At 44.3% G+C, this 15,510-nt stretch overlaps 1 protein-coding gene across 6 annotated transcripts in view; it reads right to left on the reverse strand.

Moving 5' to 3' along the window:
* NTRK2 (neurotrophic receptor tyrosine kinase 2) overlaps nucleotides 1-15,510 on the reverse strand; it is a 663,657-nt gene that overhangs the window by 420,499 nt on the left and 227,648 nt on the right. For all 6 annotated transcript variants that reach the window (XM_069625860.1, XM_069625859.1, XM_069625858.1 and 3 more), the window contains one exon: nucleotides 13,655-13,754. In XM_069625860.1, coding sequence (XP_069481961.1) covers nucleotides 13,655-13,754 — 100 coding nt within the window. The remainder of the gene's footprint in view (nucleotides 1-13,654; nucleotides 13,755-15,510) is intronic.

The following is a 15,510-nucleotide window of genomic DNA, read 5'->3' on the forward strand; positions in this document are numbered from 1 at the left end:
CATTCCCGCCACCTGATATCCCGGTATTTCTGGGATGTTACAGGCAGCAGGAATGCCGGTAATTCCCAGTGATGCTAATTCTGGCTGTTTTTTTGCCAGTGGGGCCTAACTTACCTCCATCTGTTGTCTGCATGTAAATCATTCACCCCACCAGCAACACTTGTAATTTCCCTGTTTGGTGCCGGTGGTGGTATAACTGCCACTTTTACCCGCATTTTTCCTGCACCGGAAAACGTATAATGACCTCTATGTCTCCTTGTTGCCATTGTCTCTTCATATTCCCATAATGTTTCCTTTTCATAGTTATTCTATATTGCCCTGTACTTCTGCCTCTGGGTCCTTGTTGCCATCGTCTCTACATATGCCCATGTATGTATGTCTTTCTCATAGTTTGGGTATATGGCACACTGCCTCTGTCTATGGCCCTCATTATGAGGTTGCCAGTAGGCCGCTGGTAGTAACGGCGGCCTACCAGCAACCTCGACTTACCGTTTCCGCAGCCCGATATCCTACTGGGATATTACAGGCGGTGGAGTAACGGTAAGTTTGCATTCCCATGGAGTCCTGTAGGAACCACTCAAGCACCGGCATTGTTTTCAATGGTGCCGGTGCTCAGAGAATTATCTGCCGATAGGGGCCTGAACTACCGGCAGCTTGGGCCTGCTGGTAGTTCACTGCCCCTATTAGCAGACTCAGAGTCTGCCGTTCCGGAAAAGGTGCCAGTGCCCGTTGTTACCGGCACCTTTTTCCAGACTGGTATACTCATAAAGAAGCCCTATGTGTCCTTGTTGCCATCATCTCTACAGATGCCCATATATGTCTCAGTCTTTCTCATTGCTATGGTATATTGCCACATGCTTCTGTGTATGCCTCCCTGTTGTCATCATGGCTGGTCATTGTGTTCCTGCAGCTGTGCATCTTTCTCTTTGTCTTTTCACCTCTCTCACTCGCTTTCGCTCACTCTCTTCTGCCTGGGTAAATCAGTCTATTTTCTTAAATATCTGTCTCTTTCTCTAGCTTTCGGTCAGGATATCAGTCCCCATCTAATCAGCCACATAGTGGTCCATTGAGCTTGCATTTGCTTTCACGTCTCTTGGTTAATGGAACGCGGTGCCGTACTGTGAGTGTCCGGCAACCGGGGGCTGTTTATTGTGCAAGAGGCGGTAGTATGCCACACATTTACTGGGTTTTATACTCTGTACTATGACTTGGTTTCACCCACTGAACACTATACTGAATGCTTATTAAAGAAAATTCACACTGACTGCATTATACCCTTCCAAATATGTGTGTTTCTCATGGCAGGTCACTGTCTTCCTTAGTATGGATTTCAGCTACGATGAAAAATCAGTAGCCTACTGCATGAGCCATGTTATGTTATTTTATTATGTTATTTGTTGCTTACTTTCAGAATTCAGCATGGAAGAACTTCACTTTTATTTTTTGAGGCTCCCAAATCAGGTGGCGGTCATTTCTCCAACTGCTAAAATCATGCCTTCCAATTTTACTTTGCAGTACCCTGGTTTGGCTGGATGACGGGAACACCTGGGGCATTGTGAAATCACACAGGTTTTCATAAATCTGGTCTTGGCTCCAGAAGATCCAGTCAATAGAGTTTTTGATTTAAAAAAGAAAATCACCAGATATTGAATCTGTCATAGCAATGGCATCCAACTATGTGTGACTTGCTCCATGTGACACAGGCCACCCAGTATCCTTGTGTCATGATTGTGACCACTGTGTGGTGTTCTTGTGAAGCCCTGTGAAGCCAGAATTGTGGACATCTGGTAGATAGAGAGACAATACACATTCAAGTGACAGGCCAATGTTCAGGAATGTAAGGCTGCATTTAGAACAAATAATTACAGTGTCCTATTTTATAGAACTCCCAGGTGCTCCAATGCCCTAATCAGGCCAGGTTCAGGGATTACTTACTGGATCCATTTGTAGGGGAGAGAGGATGGGTGCAATTGATCCACCAGCATTCGTTTAAATTATGGTGCTATTGAAGCAGAGGATATGGACAAGGGAGTTTGGCATATATATCACAAAAGAGGATCCACAGACAGTGTGGAAAGGATCCAGGCATGGCTGCTGGTAAATGTTAATCTGGAAGATGGCAAGTGGAGGAGGTCAATGGATGCGCCAATTTGTGAGACATAAAGGCCTAATTGCGTCCTTTGCTGATGAGCTCTGCGCTGTGGCATACCATCCCCCCCTGGCTAACAAATAATACAAGTGTGTGCTGTTATATAGTTTGATAGATCTCTATCATTTCAACCAACCCCTTTTTTCTCTCTCCCTCCTCCACCCCTTCGTTCCACAGTCCCTGGTTTCGTATATTTTGAGGATTGAGATAGCCTCAAAATAATCATTGCACTCAACCCATCATTTTCTCTCATAGATTTTTCTGCCACCAGTCATCAAATCACACTTTTCTGCTCTCCTCACCCACATCTCAATGTTGGTCAACTCTTTAAATAAGGCAATATTTTCACCTGCCCTTAAGATGCTAACAATCACTCGACTAAAAATAAGGATCTGATATCAGGAAACCTGCAAATTACAGGCCACTCTCCAACATTCCAGAATTGACAAAAATCATTGACAAATGCACCACCACTGACCTTCCGCACCATGTGGATTTAATCAAATGCTGGGTGTTTGACAATCAGGCTTCTGCTCAGCTGCAAAAACTGAATCTAGCCTTGCTTGCATCTTCATTGTCCTCCTAGGAGTGAGGGATTCTGGAAGACCTCCTCGGCCTTCTGAACCTTTCAGCCATGTTTGACACTAGTGATCCTCACACTCTTCTTGATACGCCCTCTTCAGTTGCCACTGTGAAGAAGGAAGCCCTCCACTCGTTCAATTCCTTTCTATCAGAGCGATTGTTCGCCACCACATTGGGTCACTTTGCTTCTTCCAGCTTCACTTTGTCCTGTGGCTTCCCCAAAGTCTCCCCCTTCCCCCTCTTCTTTTCTATATATCTGTCAGACGACGTACTAATTCAATCAAACGTTTTAGTCTTCCCTTCCACTCTTAAAGGGATGACACTCAAGTATTACTTCAGCTAGACCAAGCCTCTGATGAAGTCCATCGAGTTTCTGAATTCATTAACACAATCAACTGCTGGAGAAGAAGTAACTGGCCCTAAATAAAAAAAATGATTCTCCTCTCGGACTAATCACCTCCTCCTCCTCCAACTGCTCCTTGGCATAAGAACTTTAGTGCCCCCCTCCAACCTCCAAAGCCCTCTTTAACAATGCATTCTCCCTAGCACCTTACATTTCCAGCATTTAAGCCGCTGCCACCTTTAAACTGAAAACCACTAGAAAACCTCTGCCTGCACTCTCCATTCCCTACAAAGTCACATTTGTCCTAGCTACTGTCTTGTCAAGTATGGACTTCTACAAAGCCCTCTTCAATGGACTCCCTGCCTCTTCCGGCCATAAACTGCCAGATCAGCCCTCAAACCACCTAAACAGTACTATATGAAATCCGGCCTTAAGCCTTTACGCTGACTCCCCATCAAAAAACATTTGCATTTGAAATTGCTATGCCATGTCCACAATGTGCGACATGGCATATGCCTGGAATACCTCGGAAACATATGGCCCATATTTCCCGTCTCACACCCGCAATTAATCGTTACTTACCTTAGCATGATCCCACCTAACGTCGTCATGTCGCATCTACCTCCTGGTTCCATGTCATTTCATCCCGCAATGTTTTTTCACAGGGTTTTTTACCGCAAACTTTTTTAATGAAAAAAACCCATTGAATTTTTTAAAAATTAGTTTTGGGGGGTTTCCCCCACAAACCCACATTCCCTTTCCTTTTTTATCTAATCCCAAACACCCACATCCCATATATATAATTTTCAAACCCCCCCTCCAAAAATCAGATTATTTTTTTTTGGTTAAAAAATTCGCGGTAAAAAACCCTGCGAAAAAAACATCACACAACTTGTCTGCCTGCCTACGTTCCACCTCCAATTCAATTAATTTCAGAAAGCTCTTAAAACCTGATCCATGTTCTATTACTTGCTAGTCTCTACTGCCTGCTCCTCCACCTTTTTGCCATGTGCCCTGAAGCTACCTCTGCCGGATGTCTGTCGCTATAAAAAAGCATAAATAAATAATAAAGGGAATTTGTTGAAGATGCAAGATGCATTCTTTCAGTGGGGGTAGGGGGTTAGTAGAAGGAACACCTGTGGTCCATTAGGGAATCCCACAAAAGCATTTGTAGGACTTTTTAAAGTACTTTTGGCATTCTTAGCTTCTTACAAAACATCCACTGTCACTTAGAAGAAAGATCAATGCTAACTTCAGCGCATGTCAGGAGTAGCCCCGCCCATGCAAGGGGGCATGTCGGGAGACATTATGCCTCGTCTGGGTTGCTCTGTCTAAGATCTTAAGTGGCTCCATTATGCGCTTCAAAGTCCTGCTAATTCAGTTATTGCCATTATCGGCCCTCCACATTGTGAAGAGATTGAGCTGTCACTGGCTGGGTGGTAATGGAGAGGCCTTCCGCCATGTTGCCTGCAATGCGAGCCTGCCTCCTGCCCTGCGATACGCGGCCCAGGGAGCTAATCGCAGAGTCAAGGTGAATATTTGCCAGGCATGTGAAATACAATCTCGGGTGCCTTTACACAGCAATAACAAAAAGGCCACTTCAGTGTAATAAGATTGCGGCCTTCTGCTGGAGGGATTGGTAAGTGGCTGCTGCGGACATGGCACGGCTCTAATCTCGTTTCCCGAGGCCCTGGTTTAACTCGGGCGATTCCCGTGCTCAGCAAACGAGCCTTGGACAAAGCACAGCCAAGAGTGGCAAATAACCAGGGAGAAGCCAAGGAGACCCACATCTTCATTCCGGCAACCAGGACATTGGCCTTTGAATCAAGTTTGGACATTTATACCTCAAATGCTCGTCCACCACCGTGCCAGGCCATTCATAGCCCTGGATTTTATTAATTGAATATCAATATTTATCTTTTTCAGGGCCAGGCGCACATAGCAATGACGTCATTTTAACTGGTTGTGTTTCCTCGTGCAAACCTCTTTCCCAATATAAAGGGGAGAAGACACAGCATGTGTTTTCTGGGCAGCCATCTTATAGCGACCTGAGATGGAAAGGAATCATGGACACAAACCTATAGGGTGACCAGACGTTCCGGTTTTCCCGTGACAGTCCAGGGCAATCACCCTCTGTCCCGGGGTCCAGGGAGTTTTTTCATTTTGCAATCCCCATCTGGGGTTGGCAATGGTGGGTTGCTACAGTCCGGGACCCGATTTCGAAATCCCGAATTCGGATCCCGGCGCAACTCTTCCTGCGCAAATGAGGTTGTGAAATGTTTTTCACACAAATCCCATAAAGAACATATGTTATTGCTGCTGCACAAATGCTTGCCCAACCCCCGCACCACCATGTAAGAATACTCTTCATGTTGACTTGGCCCTCAATGCCAGTAAAACATGCAATGCTACATTAAGGAACCATTTCCTTTTTTTGGCTGAACAAATACCTTCACCCACCATGTAAGAACAATCATCATGTTGGCTTTGCCCTTAACACCAGTGAAACACGCAATGCCAAAGTAAGAAAACATTTACTTGCTAACTGCACAAATGCCCCCAGCTTCCCCATGAAAGAACACACACCATAAATGCCTTGCCCCTCATATGGGTAAAATATGCCACAGCACTGAATGGAAATGTCCATTCTCCTTGCCTCACCCAAACCTTCCTCTGATCAATAACATTCATCATGTTAGTTTTGCCCAAAAATAGCAATGCAATGTGTAAGAAAATGTCCATGCTCCAATGCCCCTTCCCAGGGCCCCAACCAAGCATGCACACATTCACACCCATTTACCCACCAGCCACTCATCCAGTGGCGGCAGGTGAATTTTTTAATTGGAGGGGTGTTAACATTTCCCACAAATATGCTATAGCGACCGAGCGTAGCGAGGGATCCCAAACCAACCCAAAGGAGTTTGGTGGGAGGGGGGTGTGTCCCCCTTACCCATCCCTACTTTCCCCAAGATTTTATGAATGATGATTTAAAATGGTGCATTATACAGAACACTTTCTGTAAAAAAGTGGGTAAAAACCCGACAGTTTGCAATTGGTTTTGCAAGGTAACTCCAATCCAAAAATCAAATAGATGCAATTCACGAACAGTGCTCAGGAGCATTTCCCAATGCATTTTCATGATACCTTTACCCAAAATATATGTCAGTATAAAAACATTTGTATGCTGTCTGTGCCTATACATGTCCATTATGGCTGCACCAATATATGCAAGTATTCCAATATAAGAACATACTCTGTGCATAATGGCAGTAATGATACTGTAAGAAAACATGTCCACACTGGTTCTGCCACTAAAGGCAGGATAACCATGTAAGGACATACTCCTGTTAGCTTTGCCATTAAAAATGTGATGCCACAGTAAGAAAACCTGGCCAAACTGGCTGCACCAAAATGCCAGTCTAGCAACATAATAACACTTATCATGCTTATTTTATTATAGATACCCAGCAAACATTACTATGCCGCAGTAAGAACTGGCTACACTGGCTGTACCAAAATACCAGTCTAGCCACATAATAACACATCATGCTTGCTTAACTACAGATGTCCAGTAAAAAAAAGCCATGTCACAGGAAGAAATGGCTAGACTGGCTGAACCCAAATGCTAGTCTAGAGAGGTAATGATGACACTTATCATGCTTGCTTTATTACAAATGGCCATTAACAAATGTTGCACACACACACACACAACATTCTTTTTTCCTTACCTGCTCCAGACCTGATCCGATTTCCCAGAGGAAGGCCTCCTCTCCACTGCGGCAGCCGGGCTCACGCACTGCAGCCACCCACATGCAGGCAGGAAGCAGGGCGAGCTTACTGTTTCCTGTCATGCACTCCAATCTAACTTCACAAATAAATCATTTAAATTGTTTCTGAAGTCGGAGCCCATGCACTCCGATTTCACAAAGAAAGGATTTTTCTTCAGAAATAAATCGTTTCTTTCTGAATTAAGAGTTTATGCACTCTGAATTACATTCTGCATATCCTCCAGCTTCGTCACTTTGCATTTTGCCTCCGCGCCTACCAATAGTTTAGCCACATTTGGCTGTTGGAAAGTGCCAGTTGATGTCCATCGTGCAACATTTGAAACAGCTGGCATGCAAGTAACAGCGCAGTGACCACCAGGGATTATAGAGCTGCTACATGTCTAGCCAGTGGTTTTCTCAGAAGTGCTCTGGTGTGCATGGATTTCCGACACTGGCTTAATGTGATACCTGTCCATTCACTTTGCTGCAAATGATTCCCTCCATCCAGGCAGTTCAAAGCCTGCATAGCTCGGGTTGCCATAGACACCAGGATAAGGTTGGCGGGGCTCACGATTACCAGCACCGCCATAGTGTATTTGTTTATTAATTTATTTTTCAGTATATGGATTATATATATAAACTTGCTTATATGGCTCCGCGTGGACACTTTAGGCCAATACATTGTGTGTTACTTTAATGCTTAAATAGTTGATCATGTATCATCTCGGTAGCTAGTCACTATCAGCTGGACACAAATGACAGATGTCTCACAAAAATGCTGCCTTTGATGACATCCCCTGTATCTTCATTGCTCCCTTTGAGCTCAAAATTGGCAGTTCTTGGTTTAAAATGGTATATTTGCACATTCTGCGTGTGTCCTGCTGCAGTGTCTTGGACTGGATGTTATTTGAAGCATGTTTACACATCATATTTACACATCAATTCTGAGATTGTTTTTTTGCACTGTACTGATGACTTTTGACGGACAGGCTACTGCATGCTTCATACTCTGCTTAAACCTTTAGTAGATGTGCACATCTAATGGGGATGCACTACAGAAACCTTGCCCTAGAGCTAATAGTAAGCAAATCTGCACTGGCATCGGTGCAAATCCCCCAATGCAATATGGCTCCTGGGAGCGATCACTTTGCACATTGCCTTGTGTACGTACCGACGGTGAAAGAATCGTGTGCAATACCAAACACCAAAATGGTGCCAGCCCAGCCGCCACCGAAATTGGGAAGATGAACTCTTCTCACTGTTGAATTTTTCCAAAATCTTTCAGAAGACAAAAGGGCCACCGTGTAAGTTCAGAGAGCGATTCCTAAAGATAGACCCAGAGAACAGATACTATTTGGGTTTCTGCCTCCATGGAGGGTGATTTGTGAGATGTTGAGCTGGATTCTCCTGCAGCAGCATCTGGCTGGAAGGCTTTGCCTGCCTCCGTAGGCAAGAATCTTAGAGGTCAAGGGCTGCTTCTTCAAAGCTTGCTCTGGTGGGTTCCAACTACTGCAACCGCAAATATTTGCCTGACATTATATCGAGAACTCCAATACTTGTAATTACCACTGGTGGTCCTCTCACTCCGGAGTGATGGGAGATCGCAGCGGGAGAAAGCACAGGGCCTGGGTGCATAGCTTTTCTCGTGCATGACGCGCAATTAAGTGACAAGGACGAGTATGCTCGTCCTTTTTGCATAGACTTGCATCATAGCCTGGCACTTAAGGGGTTAAGGGAGTTAAAAGCACAAGTTGTTCCACACTGTTTATTTCCAAGAACACTCTGATGGGTTTGAGGCTGATGGGATTCCCTACCTGGGGACAGCTGAAGGGTCACCTCCCAGAATGCTGTGCAGTATCTCAGTCTGCTGGCAAGCGTCCACAGGCAAGCGCCGGCAGCAAGAGGCGCCGTGGCGCAACAGCTTGCAATGCTTCCCACTGCATGCCAATCTTCTGCCGGTCACCCAATGGAAGGCAATGTGCCCACTTGCCACAATGTCACCGTGGCAATCCCAGGCAGCGGTCACAGAGTTACCTTTTCAACTCTTGCTCAACAAGAGATGATAATCGTCTTCCCATATCGGACCCTGCTTCCTGGTTTCCCACAAGGGTTTATCAGGATGCACACAGCTGCAAGCAGTGTTATAGTTTCAATAACTATGCTCCAGAACTGTTGCATGTTTATGTTTTTTTTTAGGGATCCAACATTTCATTTTAATAAGGGTGGGGCACTTCAGTTCTAAGGCAATGATTTGCCGAGCTTGGATGTTCTTTGAAGGGGAGCATAACATGGTGTGAAAAATATGGGAGAAATAGTTGAAGCCGAGATTTAAAAAAAAGTAGCAAAGATTTCCATTCCGTTCTTCCTTGAAGTGCCATTATTCATGTATGCACCGCTTGACCTGCAGTAACTTGGTGGAAACGCAAGGAAGTTCTGCCCAAGCTCGACAAACAAGGGTCCAGTGCACTGTTCCCCAATACCGTGCCTCGCAAGAAGCATCCACCGTTCGGTTTCAAGATAACCACAGACTGTGCAGCGACCTCCAATTTGTATTCAATGTTACCCAAATGCATGTTGCCAGGACAACCTGGCAACATGAAATGGATTGGCTCTTGTGGACGAGACTTGGAGACCCATGGTGTAGCATTCCATGTGTGGAAGATGGGAGGAACAAGTGCTGCCAACATTTCATTTTCCCAGTGGGCAAGTCCAGGCGCTGACTGCTGCTGAGATTGCCATCTACATCAGGTCCAGAGAAGGCCAGGTGATCCTAGAAACTAACCATCATACAAGAAGCAGTCATTGGGAAGCATGGAGTGGCTCCTGGATTTTTTCCTAGACACTGGCACAGCAACGAGGTCCATGCAGAGCAACTTTGCACGTGATAAAAGTGTATTTGAGGTTTTCACCACATGTTCCCATTGTAGAAGCCTCTTGCATGAAGGTACCGAAAACAGATTCTGCGCTTTTGCTGACTCGTAAAATCTAGGATTAAGAGAAAACGTTTATTCTGATCGAGTAAACAGGATTACATTAAAAAAAACAATGTATTGCATTTTGGGGTTTGAAAAATGGACCAATGAGGACCCATAAAAGCCGTATAGTGGAGAGCATTACTTAGGAAGTCGCTGGCCTTCTGACAATAGTGCACTTTTTTTGTTGAAAGAAAAGTGGACACTGGGAGCTACCATTTTTCAAATTGGGAACAGGACAGTTTTCTTTAATCGGACGCTTTCGGTTGGTGGGCAATGATGCATGCGGATCCTTAATGCTGTATATGCTCACATTGCCTTTACTTATTTCCACGGCTTTAGTTTTTACGTTTGTTTTACATGTGTTTGCCTTGCTAACATTTTTATTGATATTATTACTTGCATATTAGATGGAAATAATCAACCATGTTAAGGAATTCTTCTTGAATGGTTTGTCAAAGACTATTTTATAGTTGGCTTGTTCATTATATGAATCTAATGACACAGACATACAATACAATAATACAACAATGCAATGTCTTCCTTGGTATCGTAAATCACCTATCAGTGAAAAAGATAGATCGATTGGGACTTCTTTATGGAAAAAGATAAGGTTAGGTCTGTTTAGACCAATTTGCCTGGTTTAATATTTCAAAACATTGGAAATGTGACATTGACATGACATATACCAGCCTCTCACTGCACAATTTTAAAGTTTAAAGGTCCATATTTGCGGAGGATAAACACAATCCTCGGGGATTAACTTCTCATTGCTTTGTTCAATTAAATACCGCCCCAATGTCTTCATCTAATGTTAATACAGGTGTGCCATGTACTCTGAAGATAACCAGATACACTTAGATACCAAAGATAGAGATTGATCAATGTGGCCCTTAAACAACTGCTGTGAGGTCAGATGAAAGCAAAATGCAGGACCAACCCTAGGCACAGGCAGTCTGGGCCATCACCCAGGGCTCTGCGCTCATGGGTCACCACATGCACCAGCTGCATACCAACTAATGAAGAGCACATTTTATAGGGACTGTGCTCCTTCCACATTTGAGGCTCTTTTTCCTGCCTGTTCCGGAGAGCATGTGTTCTCAGCTCCAATTCCCCTGCAAGTCTCTGGAGACAAATCCTCCCCAGTGGACCAGTAGCCACTGCAAACAAAGCAGGTCCTACTGGGGCCTTGCAAATACTTATCTACTTAACACTCTCTCACAGCTATGTATTTATAATGATGGTTCATTCGAGTAAGCATTGTCTCGTGATAAGACCTGCAATAGGGTTTTTTTTAATTCTGAAAGCACATACCAGGCACTGGTTTGCTAACTAAAACTATGCCTTCCTTGAAAACTAAAAACGTTTAAAATATGTCATATAAAAAAGTTTTCAACCATATTTCGTGTGTGCTTATTTGACACAGGAAAACATGATTTTTGCTGAACGTCACATTTTCCTCACATCACATAGGTTGCAATACATTGTCAAGCAATGAAAAACAACCATGTTACCCTTTCAAACTCTAGCTTTTGTTCAGTCTTCAGGTCTTGAAGTAAATTTACTAAAATGTACAAAACCAGCAGGCCATTTGTTTAGCATCACATTGACTTGCATTCTGGTATTTGTAGCCTTCCATTCAAGATGGGGACGTTATGTAACAATCACACTCCTTTGCATACTATGTGTCCATAAGGATGTGTATATTTGTCAGAGTACCTTATGATTTGTGTTCTTTCCAAGTCATCTCTGTAAAACAAAGTATTCTTGAAAGTAAACGCAAGGCTGAGGAGGGGAAAGGAGAAGAGGAATGTGGGAAGAGAGGTTGATGGTCTTGAGAGGTTGTTTTACCTCTGTTCTTGCCTCTGTGCTGATTTTGCTAACACCCGAAAGACCTGAGACATTGCTTACTCTCACTGTCACAAAACCCTCCTACTAATCGGGCACTGCTTCGGCCACACTATACGGCAATCCTGCAGTAGAGGCCCTTGGTGCTGTCTCTCCAAGCCCCAATTCCGGCCCTGAGGTCCTTTGAACCTGTAAGGTAGTCCTATAGCTTGCCTTATATTAGTAATAAAAGCATTGCTTGGAGATTCATTTCTTTGACAGTCAAAATAATCCTCGCTCGTAGCTTCGGAATCAAAAGCATATTGCTATTTTGGACAATATGGCCAAATATATACATCATAAAATATTAGCAATCAGGAAACCACGGTAAATGCAACAGTTACCTTCAGTTAGCAAAACACAATTTGTTTCCACATCATTCCGAAGTCACATGGTGTTTGCAAACAAACGTTGCAAAAATACGTGCTGCAAACAATATTTCAACCAAGTAAGTACAGCTGGTAAGATGCGTGCATGTGCCTGAGTTGCAGACTGGTCTCAAATCACACCTTTGCCATGAAACCAAAGCCGGTGCGCCCGGCAAATCCATTTATCGCACTATGCCTTAATTGATAAAATCAGAAGTGATTCAGCTTACACAGTCCACCACTTAAAAAAATCGTCATTCACGCTATTGATCAATTTATAATCACAACAATGACTTTTACATATTAAACATCAGCAAGTTTGTCTCTTGGCTAACCCCTTGCAACTGCTTTCAATGTAACGTCTGATGAAACCCTCTAGTATCAAAGACTCAAACTTGGACTGTCATTTTCTGTGATGTCACCACATATGCAAATTAGGGTGCCAAACACATCCTTTGACACCACGGGCCCGCACATTCTAAGGCCGGGTCCAGAAACATTTTCACATCCAATGAAAAGAAACATTGGTGACACTAAGGGCCCGATTCATGGAATACTTGCCAGGTTGAAAGTGACTTTGCGCTGCTGAAAAGTGACTTTGCACTGCCAACACCAACCCTGATTCATGGAACCATGCAAAGAGTATTTTTGAGGTGCAAAGTCCGGGAAAATTCAGCGCATACTAATTTTTGCAGTTCAAAATGGCCGAGCACAGACTTTGCAGGGTAAAAATACACTTTGCGCGGTTCCATGAATCAGGGTTTGTGCCGGCAGTGCAAAGTCACTTTTCAGCAGCGCAAATTCACTTGGAAGCGGGCAAATATTCCATGAATCAGGCCCTAAGTAGTTTTATTGTGAGTACTTTTTACGATTGATGTTATGCTTCTTTTGCAGTAAGAGGCGACAGAGGTAAAGAGGAGCAAAGATACAGAGAGCCAGGTACAAGGATAGGCAGATAGACAAGCGAAGGAAAGTTAGAGCATGCGGACAGAATTAACAATAAATCAACAACTGGTAAAAACACACATGATACTTCTTCCAACCACTGGAGAGGGCTGCTATGCAACTGCTCAGCACAAGGCATTGCTTTTACAGCAGCTCAAGCAACATGACTTCAGTATCTATTTCTTGATGCATTTGGCATGTCGCTAACATTGGTATTTCATGATCTAATTATTGTATACATTGACGTGTGCATGGAGTAAACTGTACAGTTCAGTTTTCTTTTTTGTCAGTGAATGTGTGTGGATGTATGGCTGTTTATGTGTGTATGGCATGTTGTGTGCTATGTAAAAGTGGTTGTCAGTATGTGCACACATACATGTGTGCTATTGTTGCACTATAGGCGCGTTTTTGAAGTTATGCATGAGTGCACCTAAACTATGTGGCATGCAAGTAAAAGAAGCAATATCTCACTCTGAGTCTACCTTTCTCCAGTGTACTGTGGCTGCATGCTTAGGGCCTTGGATGACCTCAGTAAGGTCTTGTGTTCCTGGCTACCAGTACCACGGCTGTGCCGCGTGCAGAACTTCGGGGGATGGTTGATGGTGTAATGCAGCTAGGTGCAGAGAGGCTGCATTTCTTACCTTTCAGTCCAAACTTGGAGTGCCTGCCAAACTTCAGGATTATCAGCATGACCACCAAGCCTGTGCACACCAGTACTGCAATCCCCACCACAACGTATACCTGGAAGAAACCATTGGTCAGTTTAGACAAGGTGCCCGAAAGCTAAAATGGCCGCCAGTGAAACCCTGTCTGCTCTCTGTAAACAAAGCTGCTGTCAGGAAACCTAGGGAGACTTTGTTGAGAGTGCACTGAAGGGGCGATGTGCTAAGGCATTGCTAGAGTTTCTGGCAGTGCCAGCCCCAGGTCTGCCAGCACCCTGTGCGACATTTTTCGGTGCTACGCACCCTTAAGCCCCCATTTTGCCCGGTCACTAATTGCACCAACCCACCACAAATGCAGAACAGCAGGGGGCTCAGTTCTGTTGTCCGGCTGATACTTGTACACAAGTGTTACCCAAAAAACAGAACTGAGCCTGCTGCTGTTCTTGTAAAGTGTGTTTAAAGGTAGTGCCCAGCGCAGCATGATTCTTTAACAAGCACTGGGCCAGATCGATACTTAAGTTTACGTAACACTGAGCTGGAGCCTCCAGCTCAGTGTCACGTCAACTGGAGGCAAGGTGCCCTTTACTTGCTGCGTTCGCTGGTTTCTGGAATTAGTTTCAGGGTTGGATAATGAAGCCTTTCATCTGTTTTGAATTTCTATTTTTTATTTGTATTTTGGGGTTTATCAAGTACATCATTCATCCAAAGGCATCTTGGTGCTATAGAGGATGGCAAAGAAGCATGTTCATCAGCTTGAGAAGGGCGGAGAGTGTCCCATCTGTGCAAGTTTGCTATGCGTACTGGGAGACTAATGGATCTGGAAAATTAGCCCAAAATGACGTGGAGCGGGGCGGCCGGGGTGCCCTTGAATACAGTTCATATGGGGGCATATAGAAAGGATGGCGTCAGAATCTGTTGATCTTCTTTGAGACTGTGGCCACAAGTTCACAGCTTTCCGTAAAACAATGGATTTAATGCTTTGACTGAATCATAACTGTTGTCAATTTCGCCGAGCTGCTTCTGTTTTTTAGTCAATTTCTGCCATTACAGAGTGTGAGGAGTGTATGAAAATCAGTCTTGGCCCCACCCCTAAATGGGCCGTTCCACTAGCCGCAACATGTAGCTCCTTTGCATGCCAAACCTCCCATCTTTGTGGTTATACAGTAATTTCTGTGAAACTGCTTTTGAGGAGCTGCCAGCTATGATTAAGGCCTGGACCAGGCAGCTGTGGAAGAGGCGTTGCGGGATTCGCGGGAGAGGTGCACGCAGTAAAACCTTCACTTTATGCTTCAGCACTAAATACTGGGATTATTTTGTTCCGCTCCCCGTATTCTACCGGAAGTCCTATTTGCATACTTCCTTGCAGCATGCAGACAGGTTCCTCGCGGAGGGGTTCAATGTGGCGGGTATGTTCCTAGACCTTTGAGAGCTAGTTGGCAGGACTCACATGTCCCTCTCACTCCTTTTCATCACAGTAGGCAGGGTTTCAAGTGCTAATGTCAGAAAGGATACCTTTTCATTATCTTGTCTGCAATTATTAGAGTTCCTTCCTTTCAGAAAATCATCACTATTCAAAACCTATTTCAATGTAAATCGCAGCAGAACTTTGGAGAAGTTGTCAGTGGACGAAGTGTACGAAAAGAAGTAGAGGAACTATGTTCCCTTCTGGCCTGCCCCCGCTCCCCACAAACCCCATTGCCACGCCCCCTCCCACGCACAATACAAACCCCCAAACACATGCACCTGCTGTTTAAGTGAATGTTCAGTGCACTGCACACAGGTGCACGTTTCGACTTCTTGCTACACTTTTAGTTTAAAACAAAACCATTCCCAAA

The sequence above is a fragment of the Ambystoma mexicanum genome, chromosome 6p, assembly GCF_040938575.1.
Source record: "Ambystoma mexicanum isolate Mex_15411 chromosome 6p, UKY_AmexF1_1, whole genome shotgun sequence".
In the NCBI taxonomy this organism is placed as follows: Eukaryota; Metazoa; Chordata; class Amphibia; order Caudata; family Ambystomatidae; genus Ambystoma; species Ambystoma mexicanum.